Source organism: Mesoplodon bidens, assembly GCF_964165515.1.
Source record: "Mesoplodon bidens genome assembly, chromosome: 1".
Taxonomy (NCBI): domain Eukaryota; kingdom Metazoa; phylum Chordata; class Mammalia; order Artiodactyla; family Ziphiidae; genus Mesoplodon; species Mesoplodon bidens.
The window spans coordinates 30,036,918-30,057,707 of NC_138176.1; the positions used below are offsets into that span (position 1 = coordinate 30,036,918).

At 50.6% G+C, this 20,790-nt stretch overlaps 1 protein-coding gene across 1 annotated transcript; it reads right to left on the bottom strand.

Moving 5' to 3' along the window:
• Positions 1–17,797: 17,797 nt before the first annotated feature.
• Positions 17,798–20,379, bottom strand: NKX2-3 (NK2 homeobox 3; the record flags this gene model as incomplete). The annotated part of the gene is made up of 2 exons (XM_081233151.1): positions 17,798–18,534; positions 20,019–20,379. The coding sequence occupies 2 exons, from the start codon at positions 20,377–20,379 to the stop codon at positions 17,798–17,800; spliced, it is 1,098 nt and encodes a 365-aa protein (XP_081089277.1).
• Positions 20,380–20,790: the final 411 nt, after the last annotated feature.

Here is a 20,790-nt window from a genome sequence, read left to right on the forward strand (position 1 = left end):
GCCTGGAGAATAAAGTGCAAGCTCCCAGTTCATTCTGTCAGTCATTCAGTAAATATTTGCTGAGCACCCTCCCTGTACCAGGCATTATGCTAAGAGCAAGGATACCAACCAGCAGGAACAAAACAGAAATGGTCTTTGTCCTCAGAAGGACAAACAAAACAAGTAAACAAAAAAACATGTGATATCAAATTGTGATAAAAGATACAAAGTAAAGGAACTGGGGGCTAGGATTGAGAATCACAGTGGGTGCCTACTTGAGACCAGGCCTTCAGGGAAGGCGTCTCTGAGAACTGAAGGATGAGTAGGAGGTGGCCAGGTGAAGAGTGGGCAGAGCATAGAAGAGTTTCCTGTATTTTAAAAACGTAAGGAAGGCTGTGTATCTGCATGGTGATGAGCCGGGAAGAGGCAGGGAGAGTTTGGGGGAGGCAGTTTGTAGGGGTCAGACCATTCTTTGTAAGCCACGGGGAAGAGTTTGGATTTCATTCTAAATACACTGGGAAGCCACTGAAGGCTTTGAAGCAGGTAAGTAACTTGGTCTGACTTCCATTTTCAGAAGATCACCTTGGTGGGTGCATGAAAAATGGCTCAGAGGGCCACAGAGGGGAAGTGGTGTTATATACTGAATTCATATGTGGAAGTCCTAGTCCCAGTACCTCAGATTGTGAATGTATTTCGAGATAAAGTCTTTAAAGAGGTAATTAAGTTCAAGCGAGGTCATTAGGACAGGCCCTAATCAAATATGACTGGTGTCCTTAAAGAAGAGATTAGGACACAAATACACACACACATTGGGAAGGCCACGTGAAGACACAGGGAGAAGACAGCTACCCACAGGCCAAGGAGAGAGGCTTCAGAAGAAAGCAACCCTCTGACACCACAATTTTGGACTTCCAGTCTCCAGAAATGTAAGAAAATTAATTTCTGTGACACTTTGTTGTGACCGCTTAAGCAGACTAATATAAGTGGGATGTCCACTTAAGAGGTCACTGAAGAGGACAGCCTGGGAGAAGATGACGGTGGACTGCTCCAGAGGGAAAGAAAAGGAGATGGAACAGACTGGATGAATTCTAGAGATGGATTAGAGTGCAATCTATAGAACTAGAGATGGAGGGATCAAGGATGATCAAATCACCTGGCCTGAACAGGTGACGGCCGTACCCTTTACTGAGACGGGGAGGCACTAGGGGGAAAGAGGAATGGGCGGAGAAGCCAGACTCCTCATCATGACCTCCAAGGAGTTCCATGTTCTCAATGATGACAAAGACAACATTAGCTGACCCCCCCTCCAAAAATTAATTAAATTAAATAAGCCAACATAAAATTTTTAATTAATAATTTATTTTTAGAACGTTTTTAGGTTTACAGAAAAATTGAGCAGATAGAGGAGATATACCCCTCTTCTCTGCACAGTTTCACCCATTATTCCAACATAAGTTTTAAAGCCAAAGGAAATTGTTTCTACAGTCAAAATAAAGCTTATGCCTTTCTACCTGTTTCTCCCCCAGAGAGACGGTTTCAGTGTGGAAAAACTGTAGTGACACAAATGAGCACAACCTGACCCGAGCTCTCTCTCAATCCCCTCTCCCACCAACTTTCCACATTTCTTTTGACAGAACTAGTTTTCTTCACTTGGCCTGGCCAACTTCTATTCATGCCTCAAAACTTGGCTCAGTTGTCACCCCCCTCCCAGAAAAGTCTGTCCTGATCAGCCACCCACCCTGCCCCTATTGGGCCAATAGCACCCTGTGCAACCCACAGGCTATCTCTTCCCATCTCAGAGGGAGGAAGATGCATGAATGTGCCACCCCACCTCCCATGACACTGTAACCAATGGAAGGGAAGGGAGCCTGGCTTATTGTATCTGTATTCCTAGTGCCCAGCACAGTGCTTGGCTAGGAAAGTACTCCATAAATATTTTCTTTTGGCTGAACATAAAGTGACTGGTGCCATGAAAGAAAGAAAGAAGAAAGAAAGAAAGAAAGAAAGAAAGAAAGAAAGAAAGAAAGAAAGAAAGAAAGAAAGAAAGAAAGAGAAAGAAAGAAAAGAAAGAAAGAAAGAAAAGAAAGAAAGAAAGGAAGGAAGGAAGGAGGGAAGGGAAAGAGAAGAAGGAAGGAAGGAAAGAAGGAAGGGAGGAAGGGAGGGAGGGAGGGAGAAGAAGAAAAAGAACAAAGTGTACTTGGGAATTCAGGACTTAATAAACTCAAAGCCAGTCATCAAGACTGCCTGCTAATTGCAGATCACAGCCTCCCTGGGAAGAGGAGTCACATGGCAGGTTGCAGAAGGTACTTAAAGGACACAGAGGGGCGGACAGTAACGGGAGCAGCTGCTTGGGGTTGTTGTCTAACGTGTCAGCGAGGGAGGCGCTGGGTGTGTACTGAGTACTGAAAGGAAACCAGATCATCTTCTGTGTGCATGGCCCGTATCCCTGACCCCTCCATTAGAGTGACCCATTGTGTGTGAATGTGAATTTGACATGTAATCCATAGACTCTAAGGCCGAATCCCATTTTGTCCACCTGGTAAATGAGTGTTGGTTAAATGATCTAGCTTCTCCCTGGAGGTCATAATTCCACTTAAGTGGTAACTGGGTCTTATCAAGCTGTTCCAATTCTTGTAGCTCCTATGATGTCCTCACGTGATATACCTGGTGTTATATATTTGTTGTGCTTGACAAATAGGTTCTCCTCAAGGTTTTCCCATGAACCGGCTGCGTGACTTTGCAGAAATCATGTAATTTCTCTGGACTTCCATTTCCTGTCTGGGGGCATTGATATGATCTATTTGCCTTCTCCAGAAAACTCCAGGAATGTGGGGTGGATGGATGAGGAGCCTGGAAACAAAGCAAGGAGCTTGGAGTAGAGGGTCCACCTTCAACATTCTGCAATCCTAAGCCTTCCTTGCTGCCGGTGTCCTGAGGATTTCCCCTTAATGCTAATCAGACGAGTGCCTCTTTGCTGGCTTCCCTCCCCTGCCTTGCACTGCATGAACTGTGTGTGTGTTGGGGGATGGGGGTTTTTCTCTATCAAAGATCACTGAGGCACAGGAAAAAGTACTATGGTTTATATACAAACAAAAAAGCAATTTAATATAATTGCTATTTTCATGAGAGAATTGCCTTATTTTTCAATATGAATAATAGAATACATCAAGCTATCAAATATTCTTTAATTCCATAAGTCAGTAGAGAAAAGGAAAAGTGAGGGAGAAAGAAGGAAGGGAGAAGGAGACAGAGAGGAAGATAGAATGCTAAGTAGAGGTTTAAAGAGGAAGAGGCAGAGAGGGAGAGAGGCAGAAGAGGATAGAGGGAGGAAAGACAGAGGGGACAGGAGAGGAGTGGAAAGAGAAGTGGATGGAGAGAGCGAAGAGCATCCAGGGAAGAAGATGAAAACGGAATCTAAGTGCCCTTCATGGGCCCTGCTCCTCCCCAGGGTGTTGTCTTTCATTTCAGGGTTATTTGTTCTCACTTGCCCTAAAGTATAAGTCTGTAATTCATCACTGTCCACAACCCAAGTCTTCATCTGCACTTTTAGTGACTTAAGGATTAAATCCACTGTAGGAACTTGGGTCATTTAAGGGAGGAATTCTTTAGGCTGTAGGGCCAGTGACAAGAGCTATGTTTATCCCAGGGCCTAGGAAATCAAGCAAACCCAGACAGAAAGCTGGGCTTTTCCTCCCCCAGGTGACAGGCGGAGTCACCTATTTATTGCTGAATTTTCCCCAAACAGTGATTGTTTTGGTGTCCTGTAAATGTGGCCCGCATATTCATTCAGTGTCATGTTATTCAGGGAGTAAGAAGAAGGATTAACAGACGCATATGGTACCAAAGCCTCCGTGTTTGGCTGTGTGGGTTGTTCACTCAACACGTGCCTTGTCCAAGAGACACCCATATCCACCCACTAAGCCAAGCAGCTGGCAAAGCCACGTCCACTTGGAGAAAGCAGTGCCTTCCTAGTTTACCCAAAGGTACCAGTGGGCCTATGTGACCCAGAGCTCAATCAGAGCAAGACTGCTTATTTATGGGCTTCCCTGGTGGCACAGTGGTTGAGAGTCTGCCTGCCGATGCAGGGGACATGCGTTCATGCCCTGGTCTGGGAAGATCCCACATGCCGCGGAGCGGCTGGGCCCGTGAACCCTGGCCGCTGAGCCTGCGTGTCCGGAGCCTGTGCTCCGCAACGGGAGAGGCCACGACAGTGAGAGGCCCGCGTACCGCCAAAAAAAAAAAAAAAAAAAAAAGACTGCTATTTATTTGAAGGAGGCTGCAAGACTGTGGGCAGCTCTGGAGGCTTGATCTGCACATAGGCTCCAGTGCCCCCAAGATGGCAGTGGAAGAGGAAGGTGGACTATCTCAAACCTCACAACCATGTTACCTTTGCTCTCTGGCTTGATCTCATCACATTCCCATAGGTAGGTGAGGCAGGTGTTCCCTGTTTTCAGATGAGGACACTTGGTTAGAGAGATTGAGACCTATCAAGGGCATGTAAGATAAGCATATTTGGGAACTTGGCACAGTACTAAGCATAGGTATGTCAATGAACAAAGCACTGTGGAAGCCAAGAACAAGTTATGTGGACTCTGAGTCAGATGCTCTTGCTAACTTGCTAAAGAGGAGCTTGAGGCTGTTGTCAAGTCCCTCTCTTAACTGATTTTGGTCACGGTCAGGCATGGGGGGGTGTCTCCCTCAAAGGACTATCAGGAGTGGGGGACTTGGAGAATCCGGGTCCTTCCTCAAGGAACAGCCTACCCTCCACCCTGGGAGATAAGTGCACCTCTGAAAGCCTGAGTCTATATGACTTTGCGTCCCTGGCCAACACCAGAGGGTGCTGACAGAGGTACTGAGACAGGGCCAGAAGGACTTGTACATCCCCCCTGTGACCACTAGGGGGTGCAGGCAGGGCACTGCCTCTGAGCTCTCCAGAGATGCTAAACAGATGGGAAGAGCGATCGAGCCGAGATGTGGCAGTAGCTCCTACGTGAGAGACGTCACCAAGAGCGGCCACTGAGGAGGAAGTGGACATCCAAGTGAAGCAGCTGATAGTCGGTCAGTGTGTCTCAAAGACTTGTCTAGAGAAGGCAAATAGATCAGTCTCCTGCTCTGATACCATGTGACCTTGAGCAAGTTGGTCTACCTCTCTGCACCTCAGTTTACTCATCTGTAAAATGGAGCTACTAGCCTTGGCGTTGCAGAGTTGCCACGCGCCTTCTAGAATACCTAGTACATCATCGGCACTTTAAGCAACTGGACTGTGGTTTATTACTATTAAAATCCTACTATGTTTCTGGACTCAGAGAAATTCTGAAATTCTTCTGGAGAGAGGCCCTGAAGAGATTCTGAATTGTGACTTCCTGGAGAAGGCTGTGTTCCTCCCAAACAGTCACACATTTTAAAAGTGTGTATGCTCACAACCTCAGAGGAATTTTTTGTACACATTCATAAGAACACTATGTACAATATTAAACACAAGTTGGGGGCATGCAGAGTACAGAGCTGGGTGAAGGGATGTGGGAAAGGGCACTTGCAAGAGAGGAAGAAGGGCTGGATATAGGTGCAGCGACAGAACACTGAAAAGAGGGAGACTGTGAATTATAGTGGGGGAAACGCTGGATTGGATAGGATGTCCGAAGGCCACAAAGAGGAGGGGTGACCTGGGGACAGATGGTCTTGTCTCTGGGATTGTTTTTTCATCTTTAAAATGGGAGGTTGGGCTGATCCCTTCCAGCTCTGACATTCTCTCATTCCATGTGGGGAAGCAGGAAAAGAATCCCAAAGAAGCAGAAATGTAGGACAACACCAACATCTGGTCCAAGTCATACCTCCAGTTGTTCTTTCTTTCATCAAACACATATCAAACACCCAGCATATTCTGGATACTGTACTCAGGGCTGAAAAAAAAACTGGACAGATGAGACAAGTATTCCTTGCCCTGAAAATGTCCATCATCTAGTAGGCAATGTAGGTGCCTCTCCTTTCATATGTTCAGTCTGAGAGAGCAGGAAGGTTTTGTTAAGGATTAAATGGGAGGAGAGGGGGAGGAACTCTGGGTCTGACTTATTTATTGAATTCCTCATGTTTCTGCTGTTTGTTGAACCTGGTCCCAATACACTTTACCAATGTTCATAACACTAGTAATTTTAAGAATAATATACTTTGTTTATACTACACTTTATACTTTTCTAAGCATTTTCTCCTAAATTATTTCTTTTATATCTATCTCTGTAGATAATACAAAAGAAGCATAAGACATGATCCTTACTTTAAACTTTTAAATTAATTAATTAATTTATTTTTGGCTGTGTTGGGTCTTCGTTTCTGTGCGAGGGCTTTCTCTAGTTGCGGCAAGCGGGGGCCACTCTTCATCGCGGTGCGCGGGCATCTCACTGTCCTGGCCTCTCTTGTTGCGGAGCACAGGCTCCAGACGTGCAGGCTCAGTAGTTGTGCCGCACGGGCTTAGTTGTTCCGCGGCATGTGGGATCTTCCCAGACCTGGCCTCAAACCCGTGTCCCTTGCATTGGCAGGCAGATTCTCAACCACTGTGCCACCAGGGAAGCCCCAAGGAGCTTATTTTTAAATGGAAGATGGAAATAACGAGACAGTAAATAAAACCATTACTTGGATCAAGAGCTAAATTTTGCAGGTGAGGCCATTTCATCTACATTAAGAGAATGTGATATGTGATGGCTGTGAGCTGCAGTAGCTGGAAAAGACTTCATAATTGGGAGGCATCAGACTTACAAGTTAGGAGGGGTTTGACTGGGAAGAGCTGAAATATTCCTCCAGGAAAGAGCATGGTAGACAGAGGGGCTGGGGGAGAGGAACAGTAAGGAGATTGTACAGATCACTAAAAAATAATGAGAAATTTGGTTGATTAGGCATGGTAATGAGGGTTCACTAGTGGTCTTGAGAGTACATTTGATCCTATATACAGTAAGGAGCCAGAGTACGGTTAAGAAAATGCAGGTACCTTTGGTTAAGAGGCATCTGGGGAAAATGAATCTGGTGCTGGTATGAGGATGGGGTTTATCAGTGATATGCCCAAGCCAGGTGACAAGTTAGAAGGCCATTATAGGGACTTCCCTGGTGGCGCAGTGGTTAAGAATCCGCCTGCCAATGCACGGGTTTGATCCCTGGTCCAGGAAGATCCCACATACCGCGGAGCAATTGAGCCCGCGTGCCACATCTACTAAAGCCCACGCGCCTAGAGCCAGTGTTCCACAACAAGAGAAGCCACCTCAAAGAGAAGCCTGTGCACCCACTCGCCACAACTAGAGAGAGCCCATGCACAGCAACGAAGACCCAATGCAGCCAAAAATAAATAAATAAAATTAAACTAAAAAGCAAACAAACAAACAAGAAGGCCATTGTAGTAAAGTCCTTAGGTTTTAGAATCAGCCAGACCTTGATTTGAGCTCCAGATTCTTTCACTTGAGAGCTGAGGGTCCTTGAGCAAGGTGTCTATATACTCAGAATCTTGGGGCTTCCCTGGTGGCGCAGTGGTTGAGAGTCTGCCTGCCGATGCAGGGGACACGGGTTCGTGCCCCGGTCCGGGAAGATCCCACATGCTGTGGAGCGGCTGGGCCCGTGAGCCATGGCTGCTGAGCCTGCGCGTCCAGAGCCTGTGCTCCGCAACAGGAGAGGCCACAACAGTGAGAGGCCCGCATACCGCAAAAAAAAAAAAAAAAAAAATCTTCTTTCTTTTTCTTTTACTTTTTTTTTTTTTTTTTGGCTGTGCCCTGAGGCATGAGGGATCTTAGTTCCCCGACCAGAGATCAAACCTGTGCCCCCTGCAATGGAAGAGCAGAGTCTTAACCACTGGACTGCCAGGGAAGTCTCCAAATCTCACTTCTTAACCCTTAAATATGTAGATAGGGGCTTCCCCGGTGGTGCAGTGGTTAAGAATCTGTCTGCCAATGCAGGGGACATGGGTTCGAGCCCTGGTCCGGGAAGATCCCACATGCTGCGGAGCAACTAAGCCCCTGCACCACAACTACTGAGCCTGTGCTCTAGAGCCTGCGAGCCACAACTATTGAGCCCGCGTGCCACAACTACTGAAGCCCGTGCACCTAGAGCCCGTGCTCCGCAATAAGAAGAGCCACTGCCATGAGAAGCCCACACACTACAACAAAGAGTAGCCCCTGCTCGCCACAATCAGAGAAAGCCCGCGCACAGTAACGAAGACCCAACACAGCCAAAAATAAAAATAAATTAAATAAATAAAAAATTTTAAAATGTAGATAATGGCACTTACTTTTCAGGATGGTTCAAGTACTAAACAGGTCAGGATATGCAGAGCCCAGTGCCTGTAATGTTTAGGCGTTCAGACATTGTTTGTTCTCCCATTTCTTCTGCTCTAAGAGAAGAGAGACTCTCAGGGAAAGCATGTGTTGACTGATTGGTTCCAACCAAAGGGAAGAGAACAAGGAGAGGTGATTCCCTGGGCAGAAGTTGAGGTGTGAGTAGATTGAGGGAATGGTGATGAACTTGAGGTGACAATGGTACAGGTACATGAAGAATTATCCCCTGGGCATTTGAAAATATGACTTTAGAGGAAGACAAAGCAAAAGTTGTAGATTCAGGGACACTTAATATAAAAGTGATAGTTGATGCTGTGTGTATGCAATGACAAGCTTTAGGACAGCAAGAGTGTAGAAAAGTCACTGAGACTTGGAGGGTTCCAATAAGCGGGGCTGGAGAAGGAAGAGGAGTAACTACTCTTTGAGAAAGAAAATGATCAGGATAGTAGAGAGTGTCAAAAGCTTTCCAGACTTTCCAGAAAAAAAGTCATTATGCCAAACACTGAAGAGAGGTAACAAAGCACAAGCTGGAGGAAAAGCCGTTTGATCTCAAAGAATGAGTCTCAGATAATTAGGGGGAGGGGCAGGACTTTAACACCTCAGGAGGGAATCGGGCATCAGGGGAAGAGTTGAACCAACTGACCACAAAGGTAACTTCCAACTGGGCATCAATATCCAGCACTTGGGAGGTAAGCGGCATTCAGGCTGAGAGAAAGGGAAGTAGCTGTCAAGACAAAAATTCAGAAATCTGACCCCAACGGGGAAAGGAAAGATATTTGAGGAAGGGACACCAGTGTTAAGAGAAGACAATATGGAGAGATTGCTACGTGTTTGAGGATGAAAGGAAGGAAGGTAGAGAATATTAAATTGTAGAGTGGGGGGACCTCAGAACTCAAAATAAGAAGCGTTGTTTCTAGAAGTAGGAAAAAAGTATATCTGGACTTTAAGGGGAAGTGTTACTTGTAGACAGAATGGATACTTATTCCTCTGAAGACTAAGGAATAAAAACACAAATTGAGCACAGTGGGACCCATGAGGGAGAGCCTGCCAGTGGGCCTCAGCCTTCTCAGAAGAGGATGGGAAGATGGAAATGTTTAAAGGCTTAGGAAGGGGGGCCTCCTATGGGGAATACACCAGAACAGCCCAGGCACAGAAGAAATGGGTGAGCTAGAGAACACCCACTGCAGAATGACCAGGAGGTTCAGGACAGTCAAAGAAACTGGGGCTATTTCACCTGAGGAGAGGTCTACATGGGTTTCGTTGGCTGGCTTCCAATATTTGAAGAACCGACATACAGAAGGAGTAGACATCTGTGGGGACAAGAGGAGCAGCAGATGGAAGGTGCAGGAGGCAGATTCCACATGAACACAAGGCAGAACTTTCTCACACTTAGGGAGTGGAGAGGTGAGTGGCTCTCCCATGGGTGGTGTCCAGGAGCTGTGGGACAGTTTCTTGCCCAGGATACTCCAGGCAGGATTCAGCAACAGAAAAGAGCTGGACTTCGGTGATTTCTAAGGCCCTTCCCACCAGCACAGCTGAAATCTATGAACCTATAGACATGTAACATTTAGTTTACAGAATCTCAAGGCTGGACGGGACCTTAAAGGTCTTTTAATCTAATAACCCATTTGACTCTTCAGCCCCATCCGTGAGAGGCTCACCAAGTGATCAGGGACTGTGAAACACACCCAAGTTAAGCCTGAATCAACCAGTAGCCACTGGGGGCACTGGGTTTCTAGTAACTTAACATCTGGATAGAGAAGTAATCTGTGGACCTCTCAGAGACCTCACTGTCAAGATGGTCCAGGTGAAACTTTCATTAGAACCCTTCTCAATGAAAGAAGAAATATGTGTGAAATATTGATGAATCCTGTATACAAATTTGAGCTGCTCTTTACCCTTGTTTATTATTTGAAAACCCAACAATGCTAGGTTATTATTCATATTTCAAAAGAATCCTTCACTTTACAAAATAATTCACTTTGGGATATCTTTAAGCAACAAATTCCAGAGATGAACTTAAAATGTACTGTTTTTCTCCCTCGCCACAAGCAAAAAGCTCTCTTGCGCACAACTTTCCAAGCACTCGTATGTCACACAAAGTGAGTTTCACTAGTATTACAACATAAAAAACACATCTTCAATGATTGGTTTGAGTCCGTCCAAAAGGACACTTAGCAGAGGACATCTAATTTGATCCAGAATTTCAAGATCTGCACCAGCCAGGGCTCTGTTTACCCAGGGAAGGGAGGTAGAAAACATCAGAAATGTTCTCAGTGGCATTGGGTGGAAAGTCCTCCTGGGGTTGCTGCCACTGTTTACTAACTGCGTGGCCTTGAGGGGAATGACTTAACATCTCTGAGCCTCAGTTTTCACATGTGTAAACGCACAAGATTATTCTGTGGATTAGAGAGCATGTCTACAAAGCAACACATACATACACACACACACACACAGCGTGACACAGTAAGGAGTCGCCCAGCTGCTTCCCCAGGGCTGACTTTGCTTCTCAGCAAGCCAGTGAGGTAGCACACTCAGGACTGTTATTGCCTTTTTATACAAGGCCAAGCCAAGCTGCAAACTAAAACTGCAGCCAGCACAAACCCTGGCTTCTCTGCTATGGCTGCAGCCTGCCAGGCAGTCTCACCATGACCTCTGGTGGGATATTCCAATTATAACAGTAAAGGAAGAGGGGCGCTGATTTTAAGAAGACAAAAAGTAACAACAGATGTGGGAGATGGATCACTTCCAAACATACAGCCTCTTTCCTAGTGGCCTGCTAGTCCTGGTCCAGTTCCTAGGGCAGAAGGTTGATTGGGTGGGAGGCCCAACTGCAGAAGTGGGGTGGCATAAAGTGTAAGCTTCCAACCCCTATAACATCTCTCAGTCCCCAAGAAATCCTCCAACCATCATCATTATCATCATCTTTACTATGGTGAAATGTCAATTTTCATAGTCTTAAAAGGGAACAAAAGCCTCTTTTCACTACATGTTCACGAGAATGGCTAAAATGGAATTAAAATACTAAGTATTGGGGAGCATGTGGTGCTGCTCCTGACAGAAGTGTAAACTGGTACAACCAACTTTAGAAAACTGCTTGGCAGAATCTACTAAAGCTGACTTTCATCCCCTAAGACATGGCAATTGCACTCCTAGGTATGTACAGAATACAAATGTGCATTACAGTCTCCAAAAGACATACTAGGACTGTGCTGTCCAACACATATGACTCTTTACATTTAAATTAATTATAATTTTAGACAACTAGAAGTCCAATTCCTCAGTCACACCAGCCATGGTTCAAGTGCTCAGCAGCCACATGTGACTAGTGGCTACCATACTGGACACCCCAGATGTAGAACACTTCCATTACTGCAGAAAGTTCTACTGGATACTGTTCTAGAATGTCTGTAACAACATTAGTCATAACAGCCCAAATCTAGAAACTACCCAAACGCCCATTAACAGCAGAATGGATGAATCAATTGTGGCACATTCACACAAGAGAATACTGTAAAATAATGCAAATGAACAATCTACAACGACAGGCAGAATATAGATAAATCTCACAAATGAAAAAAGCCAGGCACATAGCCTATGCGCTACGTGATTCCACTTACGTAATGTTCCAAACCAGGCAAAAGCCAATCTATCCTGGCCAGGATAGTGGTTACTCTTGGCGGTGGCGGTGGACACAAAAGGGAGCATGAAGGGCTTGGGGTGCGGGACGGATACTGTTTTGGTTTTTCATCTGGGTGTTGTTCGCAGGGAGCGTTCGGTTTATGAAGATTCGGCGAACTGTATGTACACTTACGTCTTTCCTGTATGTATTTCATACTTCAATACATTTTCTAAACTCCCCTTTAGAAAACTTTGCTGCTATTGACGTTACCTAAAGTCTAGGCTTTTTGCGGGACCGTCTTTTCAAAAAAGCAAGCGTCCTTTTGAGATCAGTGCCCTCTCCCGCCCCAGGCCTCCCTGGACTTGGCACGGAGGCCTTATGGATTCACCAAACCCTCCGCGGAGCGTCCTACCTCCGCGCCGCGCGCTGGCCTGATTCCGCGTCCAGGTTGCGACTGCCAGGACGGCTGGCTCTTCCAGTTTGGGCTCTCACCCCGAGAGCTGGCCAGGCTCTCCCGGGGCTCGCCGGTGGCTCCCTGCCCAGCGGTCTCTGACCGCCCCAGGCCTGTGTGAGACGCGGCGCCCGGCGCCGAAGCACCTGCGCCGCTCCCCGCGGCTCCGAGGCGCCCTCCGTTCACGCGGAGCGGGCAGCGGCAGAACACTTAACTCTAGTCACCGAGAATCCGCCGTTCTTCCCTGGCTCGGGCCCCTCGAGTTGGGAGTAGGCGCCCGGGACTTCCCCCCTGAGCCCTGAACCATAAAGCGGAGGAGGAGGCCTTGAACCAACCCGCCTCCTGCACGCGAAGTTCTCCAGCCAAGAGCCCGCCCACCCGGCCCCACCCCGGCGACGCCCGGGAACCGCTGGACGCTGGACGCCGAGGAGCCTTGCCCAGAGGAGCTAGGTTTCCCTCCCGACCCTTTCCTCCCTGCAGCATGGGTTAGAGGGGACTCGCGGCTCTTCCTGGAACCTCTTTTCACCTCCCCCTTCAGTCGAATTCCCCAGACCCTGCCAAGGTCCAAGCCTCTGATAAGTTTGCCAGCCTTGCAGGCCCCGCCGGGTGCCCCTTGCCCTTGGCTTACCAGCAATGGCTCAGACCCGGCTCTGGTATCGTGAGCCTACAGTGTTGGGGTTCCGAATCCTCGGGCCCGCCCCGCTCTCCCCGCGCACCTGGGAGTGCCTCAAGGGCAGTCCTGGGCTTCTGAGTTATACACAGCGCCTAGCACCGGCCTGCCCTATAACATGGATACAATGCCTGATGCGTACCAGACACTGCACTAAGCTGCTTTTACATGGATCATCTCGTTTAATTTTCAAAGCCAAGGTGATTGGTTCATGAGCATTTACACACATAAGCATTAATTGACTTGTACATTTAATATTTGTGTGTTCTACTGTAAGAAAAAAAAACCTACGAGAGGCGCTATTAAGCATACCCATTTTATAGAGAAGAAAACTGAGGTTCAGAGTGCTCCTTACTCAAGGTCTTTACTGCTGTTTGTGGTGGCGCTGAGATTGGAATAGAGGCAGCCTGATTCCAGAGTCCATCCTCTTAACCCCTCAAGATTAGGCTCTGCAGAAAGAAAAAAAAATGCTGGCCTTCTAGCACCTATTCCACCTGCCCCACGAATAGTGCCTACGCACTTCTTGAGCCCAATGTGACACCAGTCACTGGGTGGGGAGGGATTATCCCTTTTCTCTGCATTAGAGCTCAGAAACCAGAACCCAGGGGGACGATTTACTTCACCCACTCAATGTCTCACGGGTCATTAGAAGGCTTGTCTGGATTTTACAATTCCTCCTGGCTCACAGGACAATCAGTGAAGCAGTGGTTTGGGCCTGGGAGGGTGTCTTTTCCCCTAGAGAGAGAGCTCACGGAAGGGGTAGCTGTTAGTTAAGGGTTTTCACCCTCTGATAGCCAAGGCACTGGAACGCCAGCAACTGAGCAGTAGGGAAATCCTTCAGTGAAGAGATGAGAGCTATTTATACCCAGAGATTGCAGGATCTGGAAAAGGGTAGGGAGCAGGGAGGGGGCTGGTCCAGACTGGCTTTAAGTATCTCAAGACACGCAAACTGCGCAGGAACCAATCCACAGAACCAGCTCTGTTTCCTCTATGAGAATCACACGCCTCTTTTCCAGAACAGGAGGGGATGGATGCAAAGTGAAGGAAGATTAATTCGGGCCAGGAGGAAGCCAGGCAAGGAAGGTGGGGATCCGGCGCTGGGGAGCACTTCGAGGCCACAGCCCAGCAGGATACAGACCAGGAGGGAGAAAAAGGGGTGGCTACTTAGGAAACCCCCAGCGGAACTAAGGCGTCTGTTCCCGGAGCCTTGGGTTCCTAGCGCGCACGCGCTGAAATCCCGTCTTGGAAGAGAGCGCTCCGCGCAGGGCAGCATCTTGATCACCGACCATACTCCTCACTTAGTGAATGTAGGGGAAGTCGAATTGGGTCCCTGATGCAGGTCCCAGGTTAACCGTATACCTCCCAGTTTTCCACCCCACCCCGGCCCCACCCTGCCCTATCTCTGTGTCTTCCCTAACCCTAAACTTTATGTCCTCCTGTCAAGGTTATCACCAAGTTCTCAGCCTCCTTTCCTAGGTTTTGAGGTGTAGGGCAAGGGGCAACAATCCCTTGGGGAAGCCGTTTCCCCGGCAGCATCACGGGGTACCCAAGGCCGGACCTTCCTCTGGGATGGAGATAGGCTGCACGTCTCCTGCAGACGGTTTTAGGTGTTCTGGCTCCGCCCAGGTGGGCCAAGAGTCTAGCTGTTCATCTCCCTTGCAGTCAACACCCAATGCGAAGTTCCCCACCACAGGGGCCATCCGCATTGGGGAACGTGGTGATTAAGGAGGCTGGCCCCATCATCTCCTACTGTGTTATCTGTCCTAGAGGGAAAAGATGCCAACCTGGCCCCCTATGACCTCACTAGGCCCTCACGTGGAGAAAGAGAGACAAATAAATCTTTGCATGACACTACGTTGTGATTTTGGAAAGTACCTAAGACTCTGGTGGCACATATTAGGGAGTGATTACCCCCACTTGGGTGATTCAGGAAAAAAACCTGGCCTTGAAGGAGGAGTAGGAGTTCACCAGAAAATTGGGGGTATTAGAGCATCCCAGACAGAGGAGAGGACATGTGCAGAGACATGGAGCCTGCAACAGCAAAGCGCTGCTTGGACTGGCTTCCTTTTTGTCATTCAGGCATCGGCTTAAATCTAATCTCCTCAATGTGGCTTTCTCTGACCACCTACTGGAAAAGAACCCTCCCTCCAGTACTTGGTTCTCTTTCTTTTTTAGAATTTATCGACTACTAATTTTTACTTTTGTTGGCTATCTCCCCGCCACATACACTCCTTCAAATAAACTTCCTAAGCCTACGGACACTGGTTTTTTCACCGTCCCCAGCGGCCAGAACGGTGAAGTGAACATATAGTAGTAGTATCAATATCAGTGAATACTTTTGAATAGATGGATGAATGAATGAATGAGTCCGAGGCTGCAGAAACGTATTAGGAAGCAAGAATTCCCTCCATGCCCTTAGCTTAAGAAACTCAAGGAAAGATAATAGCTACAGAAGGAGGGCTCGCTAGGAAGGGGGTTTGGGACTTCACGGTGGTGAAAGCGTTGGTGGGAGGCGGTGTCCCAACTCCAGTGAGGCTTGGGAGAGGAGGGAACCGGCGGCGAGGAGCTGAGGGACCCGCAGTCTGGTGCACTAACTCACGCCTGGCTCCGGGTTTTTTCTGCCTCTAGAGAGGCAAGGAGAGGGCGGGTCTCCGCCCACCAGGCTCCCCCTTTCCAGCCTCCCGCTAGACCCTTTTGGACGCGTCCAAGCCTCATCCTGGGCGGTCAGTGGGTTTTGGTGGATTCGCTTGCCTGCCTGCCTGCCTCCCTCTCTCCCCTCCTCTTTTTTTCTTCCTCCTCCTCCGGGGCTCTGCAGCTCCCCAGCCCGGGTACCGCAGCAACCTAGCAGCCCCCGCCCCCTCCTGTAAGGGCCAAATTGCTAAACTTGTAGCAATAATGACCCTGCATTCAGGCCGCCGGCTCCCGCTGAACATCTCCGCGCCCCGGCCGCCCCGGCCTAATCAGCGCGCCCCTCCCTGCTGCCCGCCCAGCCCCCGTCCCCCCTTGCCGCCCCCTCCCCCAGCGCACAAAAAGTGGGGAACAAAATCCCCGCGCATTTCTCCGTCCCTCTGTTGAGCAGACTGCTGCACAAAGCCCCCGCTCTGGGAAGCAATGGGGAGCTCGGGAGGGACGTCAATCCCGACGCGCTGGGGTTTTTGTTCGCGCAGGGGACTTCGCCTTCCTACCACACCTTTTGTTCGGGACTCCAATAAAAAGCCATTCTTTCCGCACCTTCTCGGCCCGGAGCCGCCTTTCAGCAAGGCCCGGCCCCACAATGGCGCGGCGCGCTGAGGCCTCCCCATTCACCCGCCTTGGCACGCTCACAATCGGCCGTGTGGCAGCACAGGCCTCGCACAGGCATTCTCCGCAAGTGACAAGGAGCCGCATAAAGCCGCGGCCGCCGGGGGAGAAGGGAGGGCGACCGAGGGGGAGAACTCGGCCGCGGCGGGGCGCAGCGCCCCCGGGCGCGCTGGAAGCCTGGGCGGCGGCCGCAGATGCAGCCGCCTTCGCGCGGCCTACGCCTGGGCCTGGGGGCGAGGTTTCCCTTTACCCTGGCGACCCTCGAGGCGGGGCAGAGTCTAGGTCTTGATCTAACGCAGGCCCAGATACTAGCCCAAGCATCTGGGTGAAACTTGGGGGGATTACAAAGCCCAGACCTCAAAAGGTCCCGAGTCTCCGACCTGTCCTCCCTACAACAGTAAAGAGAAATTAATGAACAAAGCCTTGGAGAACAGACTTGCAGCCTAGGGGCTGAGGCAGGGGAGACCAGGCCTACAACCATCCAGGGGGAACTGTTTTTCCTGAGTATCTTTTCCTTCCCCGCCCGCCCTGTTAAAGGAGCCCTCCCCACTCTTGTGGGCTAAACAAAGTCTGTAGCCGGCGAACGGTTTGAAAATATTGCACCTTGTTTATTGACTCCTGTAGTGTATGGCAGCGGGTGTGTACATGGCGTGTGGATATAGTTTTATATATATATATATATATATATATATATATATATATATATATATATATATATATATATATATATATAGTATGTGCTGAACACAGAATACGAAACAGAAAGGAAAGCCGGTAACACCTCCGGTGGGCCACCAGTTCCCGGATTTGTTCAGCCCCCCAGCTTTTGATCTCGCTCCACTGGTTTTTTTCGCAGAGTTCTACACCCCCCTGACAATCTGGAGATCCAGGCCGAGGTATCTGGTGCGGAAGGCAGGCGGTTGGGAAAAGGAAAATGGACTGTGCTGTGGTACGCCGGCCCCGCAAAGGGGCAGAGTGTCGGCAGGGCCTGGGGATTTCTCAAGCCACGACGCCCATTTTTCTCTCCTTCATGCTATTTTTGTCCTTGAGTTCTCCGCCAGCGCTTCGCGGCAGCCGCGGGAAGGCTGAGGGAGAGAAGCCCGAGGGAGAGAAGCCCTTCTTGCTCTGGGAGAACCGAGCGGCAGCCCGAGTCCCAGCCTCTCGCACTCCTCTTGGGGCCAAGCTCGGGGCCATCGTCCTCCCAGCACCCAGCCGGCGTTTCTGCCTCAGACAGTCTTCGTGACCACTCCCGGGCATCCTCTTCGCCCCTGAGCCCCCTTCCCCACGCCTTGCGTGAGCTGCGCTCCGGGGCTCTGGGGAGCGAGACGTGTGTATATATATATATTTATTTATTTATCTTTATTTAACGAGGGGACCTGGCCCTTCCTTGGATCCAGCCTTTCTCGCGCTTCAGTGCCGCGGCGCCAGGCTGCGGTGGGGCGGCTGCCGCATGACCCTCCCGGTCCCTACCAGGCCCGGATGCCCTGCAAGGTGCCCTGCGCGCACGCGGCCCCGGCCGCCGCACCCTGGTGTAATGGCTGCGCGCCGCCGCCGCCGCTGCCGAAGCCGCCCAGGTTGCTCACGTTCACAAAGGGGCCGCCTCCGGCCGCACTGCAGGCGGGCTGCATGGCCGAGGCCGCCGCGGAGGCGCCGCCGCCGCCGCCACCGCTTGCTGGGTACGCACAGCCGTAGCTGCCGCTGTAGGCCGCAGCGGCGGCGGCTGCAGCAGCCGCGGCTGCGGCAGCGGCTGCCGAGTTCCCATAGCCATAGGCGGGGAAGCTGTTGTAGGAGTAGGCGCCCGCGCCCACGCTGTAGGGCGCGCCGTAAGCTGGCGCGCTGGGCGTGACGCACGGCTTGCCGTCCCGCACTAGCACCGGCACTGCCACGCGGCGCGGCGGCGGCGGGGGCGCGTGCGCGCCCAGCTCCAGAGACTTGTCCTGCCGCTGTCTCTTACACTTGTACCTGCGATTCTGGAACCAGATCTTCACCTGCGTGGACGTGAGCTTCAGGCTGCTGGCGAGGTGCTCGCGCTCGGGGGCCGACAGGTACCGCTGCTGCTTGAACCTGCGTTCTAGCTCGAAGACCTGGGCTTGCGAGAAGAGGACCCGCGGCTTCCGGCGGCTGCGTGGCTTCGGCCTCTCGCTCTCCTCCGCTGCCTTGCAGTCTCCGGCCGCCTCCAGAGGCTTCTTCAGCTGGCAGCTTTCTGCGGAAGAAGCAAAACAACAGCGTCCTTTAATTGTTCCCGGTCTCACCGCGGCTCCGGTCCCGGAGCACTGTGGCCCCTTTGGGTGGCAGCGCGGAGCGTGCGGTAATAACTGCTTGGACTTTTGGGAAAGTTTGTGGCTCCTGACGCCGTGGGACCCTGCGATAGCCTAAGGCCCCTCACAACGCCCTTGGCGGGTGGAGGCACGTTCCGTGGGGAGGGGTATTTAGTGCGCGTTTATTTAGAACTTGAGCATCTGCGAGAGATTACCCTGTATTAAATGTGCGGCTCGGCGTGCTGATGATTATTTTCAGGATGGAAGTTTGCAACTCCGTAATAACTATAGTATTTGCAAACTCGTTTGCCTTCCACTCCGTCATGAATAGCTGAAGGTGTGAGACATGTTGGTATTTGGGAGCCGGTATGCGTGCGTTCTGCGAAAATCTTCCTACTCGTAAATGTCTGACTGTAACGCTCATGTATTGCCCAGGGACAGTTTTTTACTTTTAAAAGCCTACAGGCCCACAGCTAAATGTCTGCATGACGACATCTGTATTACTTTAGAGAGAAAAAGAAATTTGATTGATTTAGACAGTTTCATGTCGATTTTAGGCCCAGGGGAGCTGTCAGAGCACAGGCCTTGGCTTCCACCACATCAAACCTCCTCTTAGGGAAGGAGATTCTTTGGCTCTCTCTCTTCAGAAACAAACACTTCCTTGGAGGCTTTATTCAGTTGTCCTATTTCCCTACCCAATTCACCTCGCGTCCTACTTGAGCAGCCAGGATCTAAGCTCGGCGCGTTTTTCACTCAGCCCGAAGCCCCACAGCCTGGGACACAAAGCAAAACGTTAAGAATTTTCAAAAAAGTCTGGTGCCTCAGGGGTGTGAGTGCGTAATGGACTGTGCTCCCACGCATTCTCCCACCATCTCCTCCCTCTCTGCCGGGTGCCGTGGGTTCCAGGTGGAGAAGTGAGGAAACCACCCAGCTGAACTCTACCGAAGTTCCTGCTCCCTGCGGACACTAGGCACACAACCTGCTTCGACTGTCTTTTCCAAGAAGAGGGAGCGGCTGCCCTGGTCAGAAAATTCTCTCACGCTAGAGAGAAAGTGGGAAGAGTTCAGGCTCGTGTCCCTCTAGCTCTTGGGAAGAGCAAAAATACTATGAGTTGTCAGCACCCAGCAGCTGAGCCCATGTTGCTTATCACCATCAGGGCAGCAGTAACTATTTTCCCTTCCCTCCGGGGCTGCATCGCCTCCCCCCTCTGGGGGGAGTAGTTGTCGGAGTCACCTTGTCTTTCTCCCTCCGCCCTGGCTCCCTTGCAGGCACCTGCGCCTTGCGGAGCTGTCGTTGACCAGGGCCAGGGCATGACCCCAGCCAGGGGCTAACGGGGGGGCAGCCGTGCTGGCGAGGTTTGTGGGCTGTTTGCGGTCACCCCACCATTGCTCCAGATGTGCGGGTGCGTTTCCTTTCCCCCTCTACTCACTTTGGCTCCGGTCCCTCAGGACCTCGGGCTCCTCTTCATGTTCCTTAGGCCCGCTGCATGAGTCTCGCAGGACCGTGTGGACATAGCTCTGGGTGCAGAGCCCCGAATCCCCGTGGCCATCGGCTGTAGCTAGTGAGTTCAAATAGGACAGTTTCTCTCCCTCTTCTTCCTCGTCCTCCTCCCCTCCGTCAGAAAATTGCGTCCCCTCAGCGGCGGCCAGCATGCAGGGCGCCGAGTGGAAGTGGTGTTCCAAGTCCGCCTGCAAGTGCGCGCCGTGGAAATGCTGTTGCTGCTGCTGCTCCAGATTCAAAATGTCTTTGACTGAGAAAGGGGTGGAGGTGACCGGGCTTGGTAACATCATCAGGGCCACTTAATTGTCCAGTCCAAATACTCAATAAATCCCGGCGGGGGCGGGGAGGCAGCGCGGCGGCTCCAGCTCTCCTTCTGGACTCCGCCGCTGCTGCCGAGTCGGGCTTTTGACAGACGCGGTCCCGCTCCAGTCTAAATCGCCTCCATTGGCCGGGACGTGGGGGTCTGGGTTTTGTTAAAGCCACTGAAGGGACTGGGGCCGGGGCTGCGAAGCCTGAGTCCGGGGGTCTTACGTCACGTCTGGGGCGGGGCTCTCGCTTCGACCTCCCTCTCAATTGGTTCCAGCTCCTGTGGACCACGCCCCTCCGCAGCCAGTGAGTGCGGGTGCCCTGGAGCCACCAGAAATAGACAAGGAGTAGTATAAAGTCGCAAAGTCCTAGTCGCTGTGGGCGAGGCTGCACTG